The 24,234-nt window shown below is 33.8% G+C and overlaps 1 protein-coding gene across 1 annotated transcript in view; it reads left to right on the top strand.

Moving 5' to 3' along the window:
• Window positions 1–24,234, top strand: part of LOC139528918 (uncharacterized) — a 166,098-nt gene that overhangs the window by 135,528 nt on the left and 6,336 nt on the right. Inside the window, exons 17-18 of the mRNA XM_071325155.1 lie at window positions 9,524–9,627; window positions 18,730–19,977. Coding sequence (XP_071181256.1) covers window positions 9,524–9,627; window positions 18,730–19,977 — 1,352 coding nt within the window. The remainder of the gene's footprint in view (window positions 1–9,523; window positions 9,628–18,729; window positions 19,978–24,234) is intronic.

The following is a 24,234-nucleotide window of genomic DNA, read 5'->3' as shown; positions in this document are numbered from 1 at the left end:
TTTAGATATGTAAATCCCGTCGGTAATAATAAATGTGTTGTTGTTGGTTTTTGGTAAGGATGTCTCGAAGTATGTTAAAAACCATGTCGCTTTTTTGCTCTCTGTAAATTGTCTGAGTGGTCTAAATTCATTTTGAGTTGAAGAAAACATTAATTATAGTATTTGGAATAGTCGGACACAAAAAGGCGTATAAATCAGATGACATTTTATATATATAAAGACTTTTAAAAATAGATCCTGGTTTACAAAAGTTATAATGGAAATATTTTGAAATTTTAGTCAGTTCATTTGATATTAATGTTTTTCGTTTTGTGTTGTTCTTTTATAAAAAGCGAAGGAAGACATGAAAGGGACATGCAACACTCATAAGTCGAAATGTAACTGACAAAGCCATTTGAAAAACGTAAAATAATGAACAGACACCCTGCATACAGAAGAAAACCAAAGACTAAACAGAACGAACTGCACTTAATTAAGGCGGCAGTAGTTAACTGATGTTCAAATCTCGTAAATCGAGACAAATTAAAATAACAAACTGAAAGAGAGGAAATGTATTGAACTCAAATTAATGGGATCCCAGTTACTTCAGAATGACTCCACACATTGCACCTGTTATGTTGCTATTTACAAGTACACATTCAGTGATAGGTCTCATTTATTGATTGATTGATTGTTGGTGTTTTAGCGCCACTTTCAAGTGTCATTTTGGGGCTTTTTCGGGGCGGTCAGTTTTTATGGATGGAGGAAGCCGGGTCGATAGTGCCCGTAGAAAACCACCGACCTTCGATAGGGAAACTGACAACCCTAGTCATTTAAGATTGGATTCTATTGCTTTAACACGAGCGGGGTTCGAACTTACAACCTCAGTGTTACTTGAATAGTGATTATAGTAGTAACTACTTAGAGAACTCGGCTACCGAGGTCCCCTAATTCATTGATGTCACAATCAAAGTAGATGATGTCACAATAAATATAATTTTATAATGATGACAATTGGAATATATAAGTCATCAATTTGGACACAGATTTTTATAGTGGCAATCATCTGTAGAACTTTCGAAGTCAGTAACTAATATAACTCCTTTTTCTGTTTGTTTTTAAAGGGACACTAGCTGTCAAATTCATGTTCACCGATTTGACTCAAATTCTCATATCTGATTTATAACAATGTACAACATTTACCCAATTTATAAAAGGTCTAAAATAAACAATTTACAGGGCATGGGTTCGATAATATGTTGCTTCGTTGTGTGTGTATTGTAGTCTAAATGTCATCAAGTTAACTGTCAATTTGACCTTCGAAGACCTCCGATGGCCATATAAGCGATATGCATAAATATAGATATAAATAGATAGGGAACTCGTGGAATTGGAATTTTCTAGGTCTGTTTTATTTCATATTAAAGATTAATAATATGTGTTAATCATCATTTTTACCTGTATAAAGCAAAAGCAAATTTACAGATCTAACATTGTTGAGTTGTATATATATATAACTCGTCTAAACATCAACCCAACAATGTTAGATCTGTAAATTTGCTTTATACATATAAGTGTCAAAGAATGTAACTTTAACACACTAATGAGTGTTATAAAATTAGGTGTTATATTTTGTACATTATTCACGCAATATTTCGCTAAACAAATAAGCTTCATCAGGCGTGTGCATCTATCTAGGTGAAATCGGATGCATGACAAAAAAGATCTTTCTAGCTTGAGCTACACAAAAGTTTAACATATTGATTGTATCTGTATAAAACAAATTTTTGCCGTTTATTGTACATAAAAAAATTTTCAAAAATTAAAACAAATAGCTGTTTTAGTTAAATAGAAGTGAAATTGATGATTTATTCCTTTGGTTTCGGGTAGAACTGTTTTTCATCCCTCTCATTAAGTCCATCAGGTTCAAGAGTACATGGCTGATGCATCCAGAACCTTTCTCTCTTTTTTCTCATTTCGGAGTTCCAGTTATGGTTTACCTCAATTATTTGAAAGGTGATATTTTCAAAAGTATGTCCTGTTCTTAAGAGGTGTCTCGTAATTGGACAGTTTCTTCCTTTTGTATAGAACGACCGGTGATTGTTTAGTCTGATGTTGAATGTGGTTTCTGTTTCACCAACATACTGCAGCTTGCAAGTTCCACAAGTAAGAATATAAATACTATTTTCCGTTTTGCAATTAGATGTAATATAGATGTTGTATCGCTGCTTTGTTACTGTGCTGCTGAAAGAGTGGTTAGTGTTGGCGGCTTTACAACACTTCCAGTTGCTTTTACCGCATTTTTTGTAACACCCAAATTTAGAAGTTTCGTGTTTCTTTACTTTTGATGTCACAAGTATGTCTTTGAGATTTTTGGGTCTGCGATAGGCAATAACCGGAGGTGATGGAAAAAATTCTTTTAAGGAAGTGTCATTTTCGATTAGGCGCCAGTGCTTTCGGATAGAAGATGAAATATTTGTCAAATCGGGATGGAAGGTTACAACAAACGGAATTCTATCTGCACGGGTCGTCTTAGCTTTGTATTCCATAAGGCTAGCTTTGGCTCTATCAAAAGCATCTGTGATGTTTTTGGTTTTATATCCTCTTGATTTCAGTTGTGTTTTGAGTTGTCCCAAACGATAGTTAAGTGTTGATTCCGAGGAGCAAATGCGCTTTAGTCTGATGGCTTGACTGTAAGGTATACTCCTGGAGCAGTGTTTCGGGTGACAACTTTTTGGAGAAAGGAACTGGTGTTTATCAGTTTTCTTTGTGTTGAGATCAGTTGTCATGACCCCGTTTTTCACAAGTTTGGTGGTGTCGAGAAAAGCAATTTTCTCGCTTGAAAATTCAGATGTAAATTTAATTGAGTGATGGAACTGATTACAATGATATAAGAAATCTTGCAAATGTTCTGCAGTATCGTTCCATTTCATGTCAATATCATCAATAAAACGGAGCTATGACAAGGGTTTGTATGGCACACTCAAAAGGATGCGTTCTTCGAGATCTCCCATAAAAATGTTGGCAAAAAAAAGGTTCCATTTCTGTTCCCATACTAGTTTCGTCAATCTGTAAAAAGTGCTTGTCGTTGAAAATAACGTTGTTATTTTCAAGAACTAGCTTAAGCAATTGAACTCCACAGTTCTACCCGAAACCAAAGGAATAAATCATCAATTTTATTTCTATTTAACTAAAACATCTATTTGTTTTAATTTTTGAAAAAATGTGTATGTACAATAAACGGCAAAAAATTGTTTTATACAGATCATCAATCAATATGTTAAACTTTGTGTAGCTCATATGCTATATGTATAGCACTCTCAACTAATGATTATAAGTATTATTTTACCATTAATTCTTGTAAATACATGTATATGCAGTTGTTTCTTAACATTTTTCTACACCCTAGCACATAAAAATTATTATACATTTAAATAAAAAATCATGATGACAATCCTATGAATTAATTATGATATCTATTATTTAGTTATCATTATAACCAAATTCAGTCATCTGTATATAATATAATTAATTGTTTCCCTATGTTTTAAGGTGTACATAGTTGCCCAAACTATACCCTCTGGGTAGTGCTCCACATTTAATGGAGGAATATACACAAAACTGAACTGAATTGAACTGAGATAAAGCTACAGCTAACTGAGATAAAGCTACAAAGATATTTTTTGTCATGCATCCGATTTCACCTAGATAGATGCACACGCCCGATGAAACTAATTTGTTTAGCGAAATATTGTGTGAAAAATATATAAAATATAACACCTAATTTTATAACACTCATTAGTGTGTTAAAGTTACATTCTTAGGTCGTGTTCACATTGACCTAAATTCGGTGTTGTGTTAGTGTAACTCACACGTAAACTAAACACAATTGCGTTCCCATTGATAAAACTCAATGTTTACATGTAGTTTAAATCATGTTTTACCTACACACAGTCGATAGTCGATGTAGGCCTTGTGTAGGTTAAGTGTACACAAAACTAGGCATTTAGGACATTAGTTTTATCGTGTATATATTTAAGGGGGAAACTATTTTTGAATAAAATTGATATTTTTGATAATTATTAGTTGTCTAAATTTTACAGATTTTTTTTTGTTAAAAAAAATTAACGTACTTTATTAACCCCTAATCAAGACTCAAAGCAGCATCATTGCCGAACCCATAAGGCAGCAACCAATTGATTTTCGGTGGGGGGGGGGGGGGGGGGGCTATTATAGTTGAGTATAAAACATAAAGGCAAGGGGGTGGGTGAGCTATGGATTTTGTTTTGGAAACAAAAATGTTTCCAGTTTTTGGCCCTGAAACAGAAATTGTTTGTTTCACCCTCAGCTGCCACAATATATAATGCTAAAATTGATTTCGACTTGTCACCAAAATTTGTCCTGAAAAAAATCAATAGCTCACACCCCCCTTCCACTCTACAAAAAATGAAGTAAATAGTTGCTGCCTAATTCATTTGAAAAGGTCTTCCCGAATCGACTTCACGTACACAGAAATATTTGCCACTGGTCTTTACTAAACAAGAGGCTCTCAAGAGCCTGAATCGCTCACCTGAATTTTTTTGGTTTAATCTCTCATCAATGATTATTTTGGCTTTTCAATTTATTTAAATGTTCTTTGAATCGTCCTGTTTTCTTCCAAAGCAAAAAAAAATCATTTTCTCCTATGTTCTATTTTAGCCATAGGAGCTATGTTTCTTGACATACAAGGAAATGAAATAAAAAATTTATACTAGATACTCTTAAACTCATTTAGCCTAAGTTTGGCTGAAATTGATACAGCAGTTTCAGAGGAGAAGATTTTTTAAAGTAAGTCAACATGATGAACAAATTGTAAAAAAAAGTCTTTAAAGGGCAATAACTCCTTAAGAGGTCAATTGACAATTTTGGTCAAATTGACTTATTTGTAGATCTTACTTTGCTTAACATTTTGCTTTTAACAGTTTATCTGTATCTATAATAATATTCAAGATAATGACCAAAAACTGCAAAATTTCCTTAAAATTACCAATTAAGTGGCAGCAACCCAAAAATAGTTTGTTTGATTCATCTGAAAATTTCAGGGCTTATAGATCTTTCACCTAATGAACATTTTTACCCCTTGTCAGATTTGCTCTAAATGCTTTGGTTTTTGAGATATAAGCCAAAAACTGCATTTGACCCCTATGTTCTATTTTAAGTAACGGCGGCCATGTTTTTTGACGGATCAAAAATCAAAGCACACACTTTGTGCAGGATAATCTTAGGAACAATCATGCTAAGTTTCATCCAAATCCATTCAGTAGTTTCAGAGGAGAAGATTTTTTAAAGTTAGCAAATATGATGAACAAATTGTGAAAAATTGTCATTAAAGGACAATAACCCCTTAAGGGGTCAATTGACAATTTTGGTCATATTAACTTATTTGTAGATCTTACTTTGCTGATCATTTTTGCTGTTTACAGTTTATCTTTATCTATAATAATATTCAAGATAATGACCAAAAACTGCAAAATTTCCTTAAAATTACCAATTAAGTGGCAGCAACCCAACAATGCTTTGTTTGATTCATCTGAAAATTTCAGGGCTGATAGATCTTGAGCTAATGAACATTTTTACCTCATGTCAGATTTGCTCTAAATGCTTTGGTTTTTGAGATATAAGCCAAAAACTGCATTTGACCCCTATGTTCTATTTTAAGTAACGGCGGCCATGTTTTTTGACGGATCAAAAATCAAAGCACACACTTTGTGCAGGATAATCTTAGGAACAATCATGCTAAGTTTCATCCAAATCCATTCAGTAGTTTCAGAGGAGAAGATTTTTTAAAGTTAGCAAATATGATGAACAAATTGTGAAAAATTGTCATTAAAGGACAATAACCCCTTAAGGGGTCAATTGACAATTTTGGTCATATTAACTTATTTGTAGATCTTACTTTGCTGATCATTTTTGCTGTTTACAGTTTATCTTTATCTATAATAATATTCAAGATAATGACCAAAAACTGCAAAATTTCCTTAAAATTACCAATTAAGTGGCAGCAACCCAACAATGGTTTGTTTGATTCATCTGAAAATTTCAGGGCTGATAGATCTTGAGCTAATGAACATTTTTACCTCATGTCAGATTTGCTCTAAATGCTTTCGTTTTTGAGATATAAGCCAAAAACTGCATTTGACCCCTATGTTCTATTTTAAGTAACGGCGGCCATGTTTTTTGACGGATCAAAAATCGAAGCACACACTTTGTGCAGGATACTCTAAGGAACAATCATGCTAAGTTTCATCCAAATCCATTCAGTAGTTTCAGAGGAGAAGATGTTTGAAAAATTGTTAACGACGACAGACGACGACGACGACGACGACGGACGCCAAGTGATGAGAAAAGCTCAATTGGCCTTTTAGGCCAGGTGAGCTAAAAATCGATTCACGCATAAATGCACGACTTAAAAAAGTGTGAGGTAATTTATATGTTTGTCTAGTATCTCAGATCCGTTAAATAACACGCGTACGTAAAATAAATAAAAAAAAACATTACCCTATTCCTTTACTAAATACTCCTTGGAGAAGAAATACCATTTGAAACGAACAGAAAAGATAAAAATGTAGTGATCCCTAATATCTCAATCCTTTTTTTCGGCTGTAAGCACCCTGTTGCAGCTAACGTTTTCTAATGCATTATCTAGACATCTCTAGTTTATTCAAACTACTGCAAATAATAAAAATGGCTTCATTAAAGTAGCAACCACTTAACTTAAAAAAAGGGGGAGGGTTATTTTTTTTTATCTGAGTCAGATTTTTTTTCGCGCGTACGTTTTTATTCCTTTTTTTTCGATGCTGGTGATCAAATACTTTTTTTTTCCAATATTTAACACTATTATGTATGGGGAAACTCTGGATTCAGAATATGTTTTTTTATCATCTGTATGACCATTTTTTTATATCAAATTGAGGATCGGAGTATTTCTATTACCCATCCCCCACCCCCACCGCTTTTTGAAGTCAAATGGTTGTTCCGTTACCGCTAGAAAAAATTTCCAAACATTTAAATTCAGTTCTACGTAATGAACATTTAAATGACATATAGTTTACAAGTGAGAACAAATCTTTTGTTCAGGTAGCTAAACAAGGTGTATAGATGTGAACAAATGTAATGTGAAACCAGTGTACACTACACTAAACTAATTGTAAACATGTTTACTCTACACGGCGTTTGGTGTGAACACGGCCTTAGACGCTTATATAATTTAATTTAGTAACTGCATCATTTTTTTTACAAACTGATTCACACCTAGATAGATTGAATGTTGATTGTTGCTATTTTTAGACACTACACCTAGTCTAAAAATCAACCCAACAATGTTAGATCTGTAAATTTGCTTTCGCAAATTTTTGGTTCTTCCCTTGCTGGGATTCGAACCCATGCTACTGTGATATCGTGACACCAAATCGCCTGCACTGCAGCCGTCCCGCTAGACCACACGACCACCTGGGCTCTAAAATAAAAGAGCTTTCGGTGGCCATATGTTACCTTTCCGCGTCAGTTTTAATCTAGTGGCGTACTACAGTACATGATATATAAGGCATGAAGATGTTAGTGTTACAGATCAGCTAAATTATCTATAGTAAAGGATCCTACAAATTAATGTAAGATACAGTCACAGAAAATAATTATATTCATAAGTACGTCTGAGTCAGTGACAACCCTACAACAGATGTATCTATCGGATCGCCATCAATGATGGTGATACATGGCTGTGTACATAATGTATATACAACTCGTCTAAAGGATCCTACAAATATATATATATATATAGTGGAGTGGCCAAGCCAACCCATTTCCAGTTTTAATGGACACCCTAACTTTTGGAAAGAGAAATGTTTATTCTTTAATTTTTGCTTGGTCATAGAATCGGAATTTGGTGCATTTTTTTTAAAGAAGGTCAAAGATTAGTGATTGAGTTTTTCACTATTGATAATTTATTTCACAAGAGGTTATAAAAAGTATCCAATTAAAATCTGAATTGTTATTAAACAAGTAATTTATAATGCAATAAACTGTGACACTACGTTTTTAAAACTTAAATAATAAATCCACCAAATGCTCGTTTTAAGGGGAATTCAGACTAGAAACAATACGAAAAAAGAAGAATGAAACAACAATCGACTCTCAATTCATTTTTTTTTACATCGCATGTACTTCAAGAGATATATGGTAATTTAATTTACTAATGCAATTAAATCAAACGAGTTAAATGAAGGACTAAAGGTTCAGCGTATACTCTAGCTTTATGAATCTCTTTTAAGTTTATGAGATTGTGTCATACAAAAGCACACGTAGATTCCTCAGAAAAGAGTGGTTGTAGGGGTATTTTAACAAGAAAGGGCATGAAAAATTTCTAAAATATGTCATCAGTCATCGTTTTCATCGTCGTCTTTAGCTTCTTCCAACATTGCTCGGTGAGGTAAATAATTTCTAACATCAAACCCTACAGATTTAGGAACACGCCAAGTTCTGTTTGTTACATACACAGTTTCTATTGCCAACTCTTTTTTCCTAGCAAGTACTACTAGGTATAAAATAAGGAAATGTGGTATGATTGCCAATAAGACAACTCTCCACGAGAGACCAAAATTATACAGAAATTAACAACTATATGTCAACGTACGGCCTTCAACAATGCACAAAGGCCATACCGCATAGTGAGCTATAAAAGGCCCCGAAATGAAAATGTTAAACAATTCAAACTAGAAAACTGACGGTCTAATTTATGTAAAAATTTAACAAAAAACAAATATGCAACGCATAATCAAACGACAACCTCGGAATTACAGGCTCTTGAGAGTCTTGAAGGAAATCTGATGACATAAGTCCCCCAATGAAAACTAGGAGTAAACCGTTGTAAGTATCCATCGAAGTAAAGCGTGTTTTTTCCGTTGTCAGTCCTATGATGCTGCTACAACCTTTAGAATCTTTAATAATAGTTTTCTCTTTAGCCATATCACTCAAGATACCATTAAAGGATCCAGGTTTTTGTACGATTGACAATTTACCTGACGAAAAGGCGGATTTAACCTTTTCAGGTAGATTTAACATATCCAATATGTAGGCTTGTGTCCACCTAGCATAGTTCCACATCACTCATCCAGCATTCACTCATTCATCTAATTGGTCTTCTCTTTCATATGCGTTTGTTTCTAACCAGTGATAGTTTGTCGACATTGCCACAGTGTCAAATTTTGCAACAAACTTATCTACAAATTTCAACGTATGTAAGCCGCTACGACCAAATAGAGCCGTGACAGTTTTCATCCATTGCAACAAACAACATATCCAAAACATGGGGTCGATTTCGGTATCATAATGAATGTTTGTTTTAGAGTAAAAATGGACATGAGTTACTATGGCTAACAAAATATTTGATACTGCACATGCACAGACTTGTAGTTGAGAGACAGTTGCAATTGGCTGGTAAATGAAGTTATACATATATCGTGGTTTGAAGTTACCCAAATTTGGTAACGGATATTATATTTTGTTTCAGCCATACTTAAACACTGGGTTGAATCCATTTTGACCTACTCTGAAGATACTGATGACATAATGCCAAAGATTATGTTTGCTGCCACACACAGGGACCTATGTAAGGTAAATAAAAAAAGAGAAAGACGTATTAAAGTGTTACAAATTCGTATTACAATTTTCTAGTTTGAGTCGAATTAGTCAGTTTATATCCATAAAATGTCCATAAAAATTGAAATGTATTGTTGAAAGAGGGGCGAAAGATAACAGAGAGAGTCAAACTCATAGATAGAAAATAAACTAAGAACGCCATGGCTAAATAATAAAAAGACAAACAGACAATTAAAAGTACACAAGACAAAACATAAAAAACTAAAGACTAAGCAACACGAACCCTACCAAAAACCGGGGGGATCTCAGTTGCTCTGAGAGGGTAAACAGATCCTGCTCAACATGTGGCACCCGTCGTGATACTTATGTCATTACAAATCCGGTAAATAATTTAATTCGGTAGGTCTCATTCGCGAAAAGGGAAGGGTATTGTAGTTACGACAAAAGGAACATATTCGATATCATCTGTAAAACGGTTATTTTATAACCAATAAATTTACGATGATTTCAAATGTGCCTTTATGTGTCAGATGTTTCTTACTTGTTACGTTATACTAACTTGATAAGAACAAGATATGTAAATTTAAGCAATGAAAAATAAATGTTACTGTTTCAAACGCAATAAAGGAAAATGTAAGAATATCGAAATCCAAAAAGGAAAAACAATCTAGAATTGACACAGGTTAATATGAGACAAAACACATTTTGTGGCACATATATCACTGTCAATGTACTATCATAGACCAATCCCTGAATAGTGATATCTAATACAATAAAATTACAAAAATAGTCTATAGTTTCATATATATTAAATTCAAAGGTTATGTTTTTAGAATAGAGCTACACCATTATTAGGGCCCCGCCGACGGCGGGTCGCCCTATAGTGATCAGTCTGTCCGTCCGTCCGTCTGTCCGTCCGTAACACTTTCGTGTCCGCTCCATATCTAGAGAACCGTTATGATTTCATACTTAATACTTAACATGATTATTAACCAACACCAGAGGGTGTGTCATGTTGTATGTACAACTTCCTAGGTCAAAGGTCAAGGTCAAAAACTTTGGTTTCAGTTGACAACCCTGTGTCCTGTGGTGAAGATCGTGTCCGCTCCATATCTAGATAACCATTATGATTTCAAAGTTTATACTTGACATCCATTTTAACAACCACCAGAGGGTGTGTCATGATGTATGTACAACTTCCTAGGTCAAAGGTCAAGGTCAAAAACTTTGGTTTTGAGTTGACAATCCTGTGTCCTGTGGTGAAGATCGTGTCCGCTCCATATCTAGATAATCGTTATGATTTCAAAGTATATACTTGTCATACATTTTAACCACCACCAGAGGGCGTGTCATGATGTATGTACAACTTCCTAGGTCAAAGGTCAACGTCAAAAAAACTTTGGTTTCAGTTGACAACCCTGTGTCCTGTGGTGAAGATTGTGTCCGCTCTATATCTTGAGAACTATTATGATTTCAAATATTATACTTGACATCCATTTTAACCAACACCAGAGGGTGTGTCATGATGTATGTACCACTTCCTAGGTCAAAGGTCTGTCTGTCTGTTGGTCTGTCCATCGCTAACAAATTTGATCCACATTATATTTTGAGAGGACAGCTGTTATTATTTCATACTTTATACCTGACAAACATTTTCAACTTAACATATATATTAACCAACACAAGAGAATGTGTCATAATGTATGCATCCTAGGTCTAAGATCAGTCTGTCGGTCTGTCCATCCGTTCGTTGTTCTTAACAAATTGTGTCCGCTCTACCTCTCGAGAACCATTAATATTTCATACTTTATACTTGGTGGGTCATAATATATTGAAGGCATAATTCTAAAAATATGTGACAAATATCAATTGGGCAGCACCTTTAAACATATTGTTCAAACATCAATCCATATATCCAGAAGTCACCTTAGAGTAGTAAACAATGAGTTCACATCATGCAGTCATATCACTATTATACTATGAAAGTAAGATGAGAATATTTATCAGTTTTAACTTAAAATCTTAGATCAAAATCACACATGAGACTATGTAATAACTTCAAATAATGCTTCATATCAGATTATCCATACAACTTATTTACCCCACGTTATTGACAGCGGGGCCCACAGAGATGGCTCCCATCTCAATGATATCTAGTTAATATAAGAATAAGAACCAAGTGTTCCAGTATATTCATATTCATGCAGCCACTGTGTGTTTTATATGAGATATGAGTATCAAATATATAGGCCTAAACTCGGTGTTGTGTTAGTGTAACTCACACATAAACTAAACATAATTACGTTTCCACTGATAAAACACAATGTTTACATGTAGTTCAAATCATGTTTTGTCTACATGCAGTCGATAGTCGATGTAGGTCTTGTGTAGATTAAGTGTACACAAAACTAGGCATTCAGATCTTTAATTTTCCTATGTACATTTAAAAAAGAAACGATTTTTATATAAAATTGATACTTATAACACGTATTAATAAAGTTCTTTACAGAGATATTTGTCTAAACTTGATATAGTTTATATTTGTTATAAAAACACTTTACGTAGCCTTAATAACCCCTTATCAAGACTCATCCATCATCATTGCCGAACACATAATTCATTTGAAATCATTATGGTCTTCCTTAATCGACTGGACGTACACAAAGACAGAAATATTTGCCACTGGTCTTTACTCTAACACCGATTCACCCGTAAATGCATTACTGAAAAAGGGTGAGGTGAATTGTTTGTCTGTGTAGTATCTCAGACCCGTTAAAACAAAATAAGAAATAAAATAAAAAACATCATCCCATCCCTTTGTGAAATACTCTTTCTGAGTCAGAATTTTTTTCTCGCGCGAAAGTTTATATTTAGTTTTTTTTTTTCGATGGTACCAATTAAATATTTAACACTATAATGTATTGGGAAACTTTTGATTCAGAATATTTGTTCATTCTAATCATCTGTATGAACCGATATTTAGTTGGAAAAATCCATCCCCCCTTTTTTAAAGTCAAGTGGTCGTTCCCTAACTGCTAGAAAAGTTGTTCGAAATTCGGTAATGAACATTTAAATGACATAAAGATTACAAGTGTGAACAAATCTTATGTACAGATAGCTAAACAAGGTGAATAGATGTGAACAAATTTAATGTGAAACTAGTGTAACTAGTGTACATTACATTAAACCAAATGTAAACATGTTTACTGTACACGGCGTTTGGTCATTCATATTTCCTATTTTGTGTAAAAAGTAAAATCACAAGCATACTGAACTTCTATGTTGTGTAACTGTTTGAATTCTTTACACCTTTTCTGATAATATCTAGCAGTTTATACTATATGTAATAATTAACGTTATCACTACAAACCAGTAAAAGTCTGAAATTGTATTTATCTGTACTCGACTGTACTGTGTTTTACTCGACCAGTCTGAATTGGTATGAAAGTAACCTCATTATACCCGACTGTAGTCTGAAGTATACTTAACTTGTACTTGACCAGTACTTAATCATTTTATACTTGTCGGAACAATGCTCGGCCTAGTCGGAACTATACTCGGCCAAGTCTTCACCAACCTAAACTATCTTTGACTAGAATGCCACTATATGGGTCTTAAATGAAGCGAGAAAATCTGCACCAGGAGGTGGGCCTCAGCTGGTTCCCAAATAAGAATGTATATACTAGTTCAGTAAAAAAAATGGACGTCAACTGCAAAACATATTAATGAATTAAAATTTAAACAAATACAAAACTAACATAAGCCAGAGGCTCCAGACTTGAGACAGGAGCAAAAATGCGGCGGTGTTAAACATAATTTGTGAGATCTCAACCCTCCCCCTAAACATTTAGCCAATATATAATAAACAAACACACAGTAATACGCACAGTTAAACTATTTTAAAAGAGAAATCCGAGTCCGATGTCAGAATAGGTAACAAAAGAAACTGAAAATGATGCATGAACATACAAAAGACTACTAGAAGTCTATATATATGTTATCTAGTAAAATTTCAAGGGCCGTTATAGTATCACATACAGGCAACATATTGAGAGAAAACAAATCCAGGTTACAAACTAAAACCGAGGGAAACACATCAACTAATCAGGTTATGAGGCATAGCGGTAAATAGAGTAAAAAAATCTCTGAACAGATTCGAAATCACCAATATAAGCATGCAATTTATCAAATACTTCAACATTTTTTGTCAATTTATTATCAGGTTTTTTATCGTACCACATGTACTAGTAAGTATGTATACGGCAGTGGTCGTTTAGAGTGTTTTGGGGGACATATCTATTTTAAGAAAGCCAAGGTGTTTTGACGGGATGATAGACCATCACGTATTTCTTTAAAACATGTCTTCAACTGTGAGATAAGATAATAAAGAACACTAACCGTTAATGTTTTAAACTTTTTAAACAGCAATAGTTAAAATAAAAAAAAAATAACAATTTTACTTCACAATTGTTTAAAGATTTTCTTTAAAAAATTTGTGGGATTCCACGTACTTTTGCCTGAAATAAAAGAGACTAAAAGCCCCTTTCATTTGATTTTCTGCACGGTCATTCATCTTTTATTCATATAACAGGTGACTTTGGTTTGAATGTGTATAAAAAAATCAATTAACCATGATTTTTAAAAATAAGGAATAGGAACTCATATATACGATTTCATCATATCGCTTTGGACTGACATTTGCATTTCGTTCGTTCAATAGGCCATTGTGCTTGAGTTCTTTACAGTCATTTTTTTTAATTTGCGAGAAGATACTCACAAGCAGAGGAGAGGAACTAAATTGAGAATATGACTTGACTTCAGTTTTTTTTGGTGGACTAGAGTCTTCAAATTAGATAACGTACTAGGTCTTTATCATTGCGGTTCATGAGTCATGAGTTTAATTCACCTATCCCTTTTCTTTGCTTTTGTCACATTATAGCGCAATTAACATTTACCGAAACATTCTAAGTTTGTTCACTTTTTTTTCTGAGAAGGGAAACAGTTTAACACATTTAACTTAGATTTTTGTTCTTTCCACTTTCACAATTGCATTGCTTCAGTTGTCTGGGGTTGTTTTTGAGTTTTTTTTGGTTTTTGTTAATTCTGTTTACCACCAATAACGTTTCAACGCCTTTAAAAACATATCAGAATGTTTTTTTCTGTATTTAAACTATTGTTTAAATCGATAAACAATTTTAATTACAATTTTATTTTCAATCTATGCGTACCTGGTCATAAGGTTACTTTTACCAGTCATCACGTCTGGTAATCAAAACTTGTTAGTAATGCACACATCTTCTGGATAACCTTATTCGGAAATCATAACAAAGCATTCATTTTTCTGAATACCTTTTCCATTTTAGTAATCATAATTTTAACAATCTATGTAAATGTATTCATTAAAATAAAAACAATCAATATATACTTAAACTCATGATAAAACAAGCCTAAGACATATTTTCAAACACGATACGCATACGTACCAATGCATCTAAAACGTGCATTTCAATGTTTACTTAGTTAGATCTGCTGTGTTGACATGAATTATCATTGCTATGGTCATAATTATAAATTAACTGTCTGGCGTGTTAAATTTTAATCCTGGTGCCTTTGATAACTGTTTACAAAATATTGTTTTAAAATACTAAGGCTTTTCTACCTCAGGGATATAATACCATAGCTGTATTTGACATAATTTGTAGGAATGTTTGGTCCTCAATGCTCTTCAACTTCGTACTTTATTTGGCCTTTTTAACTTGTTTTGATTCGAGCGTCCCTGATGAGTCTTTTTTAGACGAAACGCACGCGAGTTAAAATTCAATATATTTAAAAAGTAATATAATAAGTAATCAGCGAACTTTCTTACTCCAAGTTGATATTCCAGACCTTGCATTTACTTATGCTTTCCTTGATAGACTGTTGCTGCTTACAAGACTGCTTTTAAACGAAGAGTTCCAAGTGATGAAATTGCAATTATTTTTACGAACGCCATCACGAGATGGTTGACCGTTATGGAATATTCCATTTTACAGCTGATGACAGATGTGTTTCAATTGTCGTAACAACAATCAAATTGACGTTCCTCAAATGTAACCTACCGAATAAGACTTATCACTGGGTGTTAAATTTCAAACACAACGGCCGATACAAGTGGAAAGTAAGATAACAAAAATGATAACGAACACGAGAGCAATTCAAAACGAACAGTCCTTTAAAAATGACAGTATCTTCGTTTTCATGGGTTTCGTTTCGCGTAGTTTTTAGTTTACTATACTGGTGTATGTACACTGTTGTTAGTCTTAAGCTTTTGTTCGTTTTTCGTTTTATGTCATTGTATTGTAATGTGTATGTGAAAAAAAGCTTGAATATCACTCTGGGTACTGACGTTGTTTATTATCGTTTCATAACGGGTCTGGTATTTCTAATTTGCATTTTTGAATATTACTTTTACTGTTTATTCTTTTTTATTTATATAACTTGGAACGGTACTTTTACATCCCACCATTGTGGTTTTTTCCTACGGTAAACTTTCATATTATTTTATTTATTGTTTGTGGGCTTGGTCTATATGTCTTTTTGTGTTTTTTTTTATGTGATTAGGAATATAACACAATGTTAATAGCTAGACCCCTATCTTAATATGTTAACCTATTATATTAAAAAGAAGATGTGGTATGATTGCCAATGAGACAACTCTCCACAAGAGACCAAAATGACACAGAAATTAACAATTATAGGTCACCGTACGGCCTTCAACAATGAGCAAGCCCATACCGCATATTCAGCTATAAAATGTCTGTTTGCCTTTTTCACACATCGTTGTCAATATAAAATATATTTTGCGATTGTCATACAAGTGAGTTTAGCTCGCTATGAAACCCGGTTTAATCTTCCATGTTCTACATTAGAAATGCTTCTGACAAGTTAGGAATACGGCAGTTGTTATCCATTCGTTTGATGTGGTTTAGCTTTTTTACTTTGTGATTTGATAAGAGACTTTCCGATTTGAATTTTCCTCGGAGTTCGGTATGTGTTTTATTTACTAAGTCTATTCGATATCTGTCTCCTCTCTTGTGCATATCTACGAGCAAATAAACTCATCATAGATACCAGGACTAAATTTAGTATATACGCCAGATGCGTGTTTCGTCTACAAAAGACTCATCAGTGAAGCTCGAATCAAAAAAAGTTAATAAGGCCAAATAAAGTACGAAGATGTAGAGCATTGAGGACCAAAATTCCTAAAAGTTTTGCCAAATACAGCTAAAGTATAAAGTACTGTCTTCTTCTGTATTCTTATTTTTCGTTTTTGCTTATATGCTTAGTCTATATGGCTTTCTGCGTTTCTTTGTTACATTTGACGTGGCTGCGTACTTAATACATCCCGTCATTGTGTTATTGTGCCATGGTAAGAGTTTGTTTATATATTTGTTTGTTTTATGGTGATTACGATAATAACACAATGTTTACTGCTGAACACTTTTCTTGACTTTTATGCCTATTAATTAAGTCTGTTTGCTTTGTTCACACATCGTTGTCAAAATATGGAATTTCATGTGACTGTCATACAAGTGAGGGGTTTAGCTAGCTATAAAACCAGGTTTAATCCACCATTTTTTTTACATTAGAATATGTGTGTACCAAGTCAAGAATAAGGCCGGTAGTTTTCTCGTTTGAATTGTTTTACATTGTCTTCTCGGGGCCTGTTATAGCTGACTATGCGGTATGGGATTTGCTCATTGTTGAAAGCCGTACGGTGACCTATAGTTGTTAATGATTGTGTCATTTTGGTCCTTTGTGGATAGTTGTCTCATTGGCAATCATACCACATCTTCTTTTTTATATGACAGTTGTAAATCATGCGTTTGGTGTATTTGAGCTTTTGATTTGGCCATTTGATTAGGAAGTTTCTTTTTTGAAGTTTCCTCAGATTACAGTATTTTTTGTGATTTTACTTTTTTTTCTAAATGGCAGTCCCCTTCAATGCAAACGGTGCTTTTCAATCAGTATTGCCCTTGTGTTTTTATTTGGTTCTTTGTCTTTTAAATTAGAATATTTATAATCAATAAATTTATCTCTTTCGTGTTTCATCAGTACCTAAACTTTTTTTTAAGAGTTCTCAATTTTTTTAAACTTTCATCAACGAAGAGACTTCAATTGTCGAAATACACTCTACTGCAGTTCAATGGGTGTCGTTATTGTTGCCATCACCAAACACATATCGGTTTGTTTCCATATTTATCTTTCCGTTTAAATACCAGTTGCACTTTGCTTTTTTATTCAGCATATGCAAGCGTTCTATATAAATGATATGAGTTTTAAAATAAAAACAGCAATAAGTATACGTCCCAAAAATCATCCCATAAGGTGACTGGAGAATGGAGGTATGATCACCAAATGTCTTTTATGAGACCGACAGTAAAACCCTCGCCAAAGTTGGGCGTCCGTTTGGCCGTGAGAAATGTACAAATGTGCAGCAACGTCCGTACAGAATAGGAACATTAAATCAGTCGCCTTGTGTAAGGAGATTGCCATGCTCTTTGCACGTTCAGAACCCTTGCAGAAACTCTATAATGGGTTCGTAGGTGACCTGTTAAATTTATGTCCCTATTCCATATACCCTAATCTCCTGTAGCAGTCTATATTTCTTCGACTTTTAAAAATACTGGACGCCTCTACTACAGAACCTACCTATTAGATTAAATTTTAATTTGATCTCGTCGTGAATATGCATGAAGTATTTGCCACTGGACGTTAACCAACCAACAGTCAATCAATTAATCATCATTAAATAATCTGATACTAAACAATAAAAAAAAATGCTCGCCCCCGTCGTGACATGGTTTCTGATTGTTGATTTGAATTTCAGGTGATGTATGCATAGAGTAAGATTTCTTTCGTAGCAGTGCATCTGGTCTCGCTCCTTTTTCCTGTTTTGGGGTTCATGCAATTTGTATCAGTGTTTGCTTGTTACCTTGATTTGTCTTTTTCGTGATTTTATGATATTTGGAAATTGGTCATACACTGTTGCCTTAATCTAGTATACCATCGAAACAAAGCGAAAAGGAACTGAGACAGCGCTAAACACGTTCTTAATTTCAGTTTATCTTTTTGCAGAAGACTGAAATGATGAAGGAATGTTTCATCAGGGATATTAAAGATATGTTCCCCGACCACCCGAAAAACGCCCATTTACACCTGGATACGGTATATTTCATAAATGGGGTAGATAAAAACGATCCAGAAATACAACGGCTTACAGATCAAGTAGTACAGTTTGCAATGGAGCAACCGTCTTGGGGACAGCGACGACCTATGCAATGGGTTCCGTTAGAACTTCAACTATCCAACATGAGAATGCAGAATATAAATATCATTACAAAGGAGGTCTTGCAAAACGTAAACAAGCTGAATAACGACCTATCCTTAAATGAAAGCCAGTTGAACGACTTCCTTTTGGTCCAGCATTCCCTTGGAAAGCTGATGTATTACAGCTTTACTGGATTAGACAATTTTATCATCATTCATCCTCCTGCACTGGTTAACATACTGAGGTCATTCGTCACTGACGAGAAGTTCTTTCCAAAAGACAAAAAAAATAAATCAATACTACAACAACTGAGCGAGACAGGTGAAATAAGCAAAAGAGACCTGTTATCGCTTTGGCAACAAGATAGTTTACGTCAATATATGGCAAATGATGCAATCAAAGAATTTGTGGTACAACTCCTCATACATTTAGACATTCTGATAGTCCCAAAGACGGTTAAAACAGATTCATTTTTAACTGATGAGTACCTTGTACCATGCATGATCAAGGGTATCAGACCATCAAATTTCCTCTCACTCAAAAGCCTGGAAGGAAGAACGATCAGTTTAAGATATTCATTGACTCGCCAATCTATTCCCACTGCACTCGCATATAAAATTATTGGAGCAACAATTAACGCTTGGCCATTACAATATGACGATCAGAAAAAACTTTGTCTTTATCACAAGGCTGCAATTGTGAATGTGAGTGAATGTAACGAGCTGCGAGTATTTATAGAGGACAACCGAGTAATGGTGTACCTAACAAATAAGGAATCAATAATTTCAATATCACCCGATATTGCAGCCAGTATTCAAGAGTGTCTTACAAAGAATTTTGAGATGGCCATACTGTTCCATTATAAAAGCTGTGGGACGAATATCAACCAAAACAAAGTATCAGAAAAATATACTATTGAAGTCGGCTATCCATGCGTCAGTGAAGCTTGCTATAAATCCTCAAATGCAGTCGGGAAAATTCAAAGTTGGACATGTCCAAATTCAAAGAAGATTGAACATCAATCGAAGTACTTAGTGTACTGGACCTTCAACAAGGTAAATATACGTGTAATTAGCATGCCGCTTTAAGATAATTAAAAACCTTTTAAATGACTTTTTTAAATAAAATAATTGGTGATAGACCGCAAGTTTTAAAGTACATATCTTGTGATACTGTACTATAAAGTGTCTCCCTAGTTCCATTTATCAATTTCATTCTGACGTCTTTTGCCTTACAGCTTCGCACCTTGGTTCGAAGCTATTACTTTCTCATGATATTCACGCTATCTAGAAATTATTACTTAACAAAATATCGTTTCTCCTTCGTCGCTTTTAATGTTAGAAAGAATCTATTGTCTAGAAAGAGTAGGGAACATGTTCTCGGCATTAGTGGGACACACAAAAATGTATCGCTGTTCAAGATCCGATCCTAATTCCGATCAAACAGTTACTGTGTCGACTGGTCTACAAAGACAATAATAGTGCATTGACTTGACATATCAACGATATAAGGATGAGGCTTAGAAACGGGGAAATGCGAGGCTCTGCCGAATCCTGATATCGTTGAAATGTAAAGTCAATGCACTATTATTGTCTTTATACTGCAATCTAAAAAAACATTTCCAATTGTTGTTTAATGTGTTAATGTTATCATTTGATTTAATATTGGGGAACTTCCCCTTTATATAAAGGCCTCATATCATGCAGGCGGGAAATATACAACACGATGAAATTGACATTACCTGTTGAAATTCGCAATCGATGGTGAACGAATTTGTTTAAAAATTAACTAGAATATGAACAAAATATGAACAATAAGCATAGAACATAATGATTTATAGTTTGCAGACCAAAAATATTAACAAGTGAAATGTTTTTTAATAAAATTTGCAAAAGAAATAAGTTTGAGTCGTTGTATACATGGAAAACAAGAACAGGTTGAATAGGTCGTATGAATAATTAATTATAATTTCGGAAATTTCGATCTAAATATTGTTGAGGAAAAGTGATATCATGTCAGTGACTGTATATGACATAATAATATACGGTCAACACATTTTGACTCTTCAAATAGAACGAGTGCAGTATAAATTGCTATATTTTGTCTCTGCAGGTAATTTAGAAATAATTGACAATTTTCAAATAGGAAAGTATAAAAATAAATGCTTAATTTGTAATTGCTTAGCACAGTTTTAAAATTAGGAATGCCGTTCAGAGAGGATACGCAATAAACACGGGAGATCATTATAAGTTTTCGACACCCGATCGATAGAATATATTGGTAAAGGATAGGATCGCGTCGGTAACGCAATATTGAATAAAAGCTTATGGTCAGAATTTATTGTTTAATTTTTACGTTTTCCTTTTGTTTAACTTACATTGTTTGCACAATTCGATTTACCTACAATATTATGATATTTATGATGTTAAACAACGTGTCAAATACTATTCGGAATGAGATTAAAAGTTACTAAAAAGTATATCTTTATTCGTTCCAAAGTTAACGAAAATAGTATAAAGTGTAGTAATTATCAATATATTCCATTTCAAAGTTGTTTTACTTTCTTTGATTGTATGTGATTGTATTTGGTGTTTATTTTCCACTTGTTTCACATGCGAATGTGACGGAGTGTTTAAAATACAGCATATTGTATCGTTCTTGGTCTGTTCACTGCATGGTACATGTGCTCGGTGCTGATTAACGATATAGAACAAGATAGTATGCCTAAGTATTTCTTGTTGGGTTGCTCACCCAATTTTTACGAAACTAAAAACAACAAGAGGCTGTCACAACGACCAAACCAGATTTATTAAAATTTATTTGTGTCCTGGCAATATAACAAAAACCATAACTGACGACCGGTGAAAGTGAAAATCGTTTATATCAAATTTGACCTCTATTTTGCCATCAGTGCCAACATATTAAAATTTGAAAAGCTAAGTTGAATGGTACATGAGTTAATGCAGCAACATGAATGAAAACGCCATTTTTCGATCTTTCAAGAACCATAACTCCTGAACCAAGTCAGAATCAACATTATTGAACTTGACCTCCATTTTGTCATCAGTAACAACATATTAAAATTTGAAAAGCTTTGGTGGAAGAGTCCATGAGTAAATAAATGCACGGACACGACTGAAAACACCATTTTTCAATCTTTCGAGAACCATAACTCCTAAACGGTAAAAGTCAAAATCGCCATTATTAATCTTGACCCCTTTTTTGTCATCAGCAACAACATATTAAAATTTTAAAAGTTTTGGTTGAATAGTTCATGAGTAAACGCACGGACAAATAAAGGCAACAGTTGTATACCGCTGTTCAAAACTCATAAATCCATGGACAACAAGCAAAATCCGGGTAACAAATTAAAACTGAGGGAAACGCATTAAATACAAGAGGAGAACAACGACACAACATTAAAAAGTAAAACACAGAAAAGGACTAAGCATTAGAAAAAATCCTATGAGATTAACAAAGATAACATCAAAACCAAATACATGAATTTGGGATAGATAAGTACCGTGCCACGTCTTATAGTAATGTGCATTTACATTCAAAAATAAGAGAAAACAAACGACACAACGGAAATAAAACGTTAAAATGTAACACACACAGAAACGAACTATAATATAACGATGTGCATATCCCTGACTTGGTACAGGACAATTTTAAAGGAGAAAAATGGTGAATTGAACCTGATTTTGTGGCATGCCAACCCCCCCCCCCCCCCCATCCCCCCCACCATCGTTTATGGCCATGTGAAATATAACATTAAAATGACAACACAACATTACAGTACTACAATATAAATAAACAGGAGAACACAATTTACAATATAAATAAACAGGAGAACACAATTGACAAAGAAACACACGAATAATAGCTAACAAAAGGCAACAAGTTTTAAATTTTAATACGCCAGAAGTGCATTGTGTCCACACAAGACTTACTAGTGACGCCCAGATACAAAAGTTTGAAAGCCGAAACAAGGACAAAGCTGAACAGCATTGAGGACCAAAAGTTCAAAAAAGTTGTGCCAAAAACGTCCATGGTTTTCTGTTAGGTACCAGAACATCCCTATTATCTAGAACAATTCATGCCCTTGCAAACAGCAAGTTTTATAAAATGACTATACAAAAGATATATGATAAAACTGAAGTATTAACTTATAACAGGAAACAACCGAAATACAAAACATAACCCGACAAAATGCATGACAAAAAATAGACACATACGAATAAGTTAAAACTTCAACGCCAAGTGACGTCAGATTTGAAATTGTAAAAAATGACAAAAAATTACGTTGAACAAAATGAAATCTGACAAATGAAGGCGGTGATGAATTTTCTTTACCATAACACATGAATATAACAGAAAAGACGTCAACACATTTGACAAAATCCGAGGAGAATTACAAATGTAACATTTAACATTTAAGGGGGCTCGCGGATCTAAATCAATTTTTTTATTTAATATAGGATTTCTCTATATTTTTCTATAAATGAACTTCATCTTAAACTTAATAGAAAAGTGAAATAAAAAAGTGGGGTCACCGTTCATTTACGCTCACAATCTGCCTTCGAAAGAAGCATACATTTTAGATAATGTCCTTTTTTTCTGTTGAACTAATAGGAGAAATAGCGGTAATATCGAAATAAAAAATGAACTAAATTACAGAAATCGCTTAAATTTTACAATTTTATAGTTTATGTACAGCTTTTTCGAAAATAACAATAAAAAACATAGGTCACCGATGAGTTAAAAAAGACATTTCAATTTTAGTGCCAAAAAATAGCGTTTTTGCACCAAAGGGAGATAATTTGGAGCTTTTTCATTGATATCTTCATTTTAAAAGTCACATGGGGCCAACAAGAATTGATTTTTTGGAATGATTGTTGTACCATATGATAAAGTAACAATTACTAAAGGTAATAAATAAAAATTTTAATGAAAAATAAAACTTTATTTTTTTTCTGAAAATCTTATACCCGCGAGCCTCCTTAAACTAAATACACGAATTTGGGAAAGATAAGTACCGTAACGCGTCTTATAGTAAGGCGAATTCACTCTCAGCAAAACAGTCACAATCGGTAATTAGTCACGTTTGGTAATTAAAAGATTAGACGACGTAATGACAAACCACAATCTACCATGTGGTGAAAATATCCTTAGCTAGTTTGGTCAAAGACACATCGTACGGAGTGTTAATTTTAATCTGTCCTCCTAATAACTTTGTTAGAGCAGTTTCTGCGTAAGGAGCACACTCCTGTATATGAAGTCCGTATAGTGTGAACAAACACAAGAATAAC

This window comes from Mytilus edulis, chromosome 6, assembly GCF_963676685.1.
Source record: "Mytilus edulis chromosome 6, xbMytEdul2.2, whole genome shotgun sequence".
NCBI lineage: Eukaryota > Metazoa > Mollusca > Bivalvia > Mytilida > Mytilidae > Mytilus > Mytilus edulis.
This window is presented reverse-complemented; position numbering and strand designations above follow the sequence as displayed.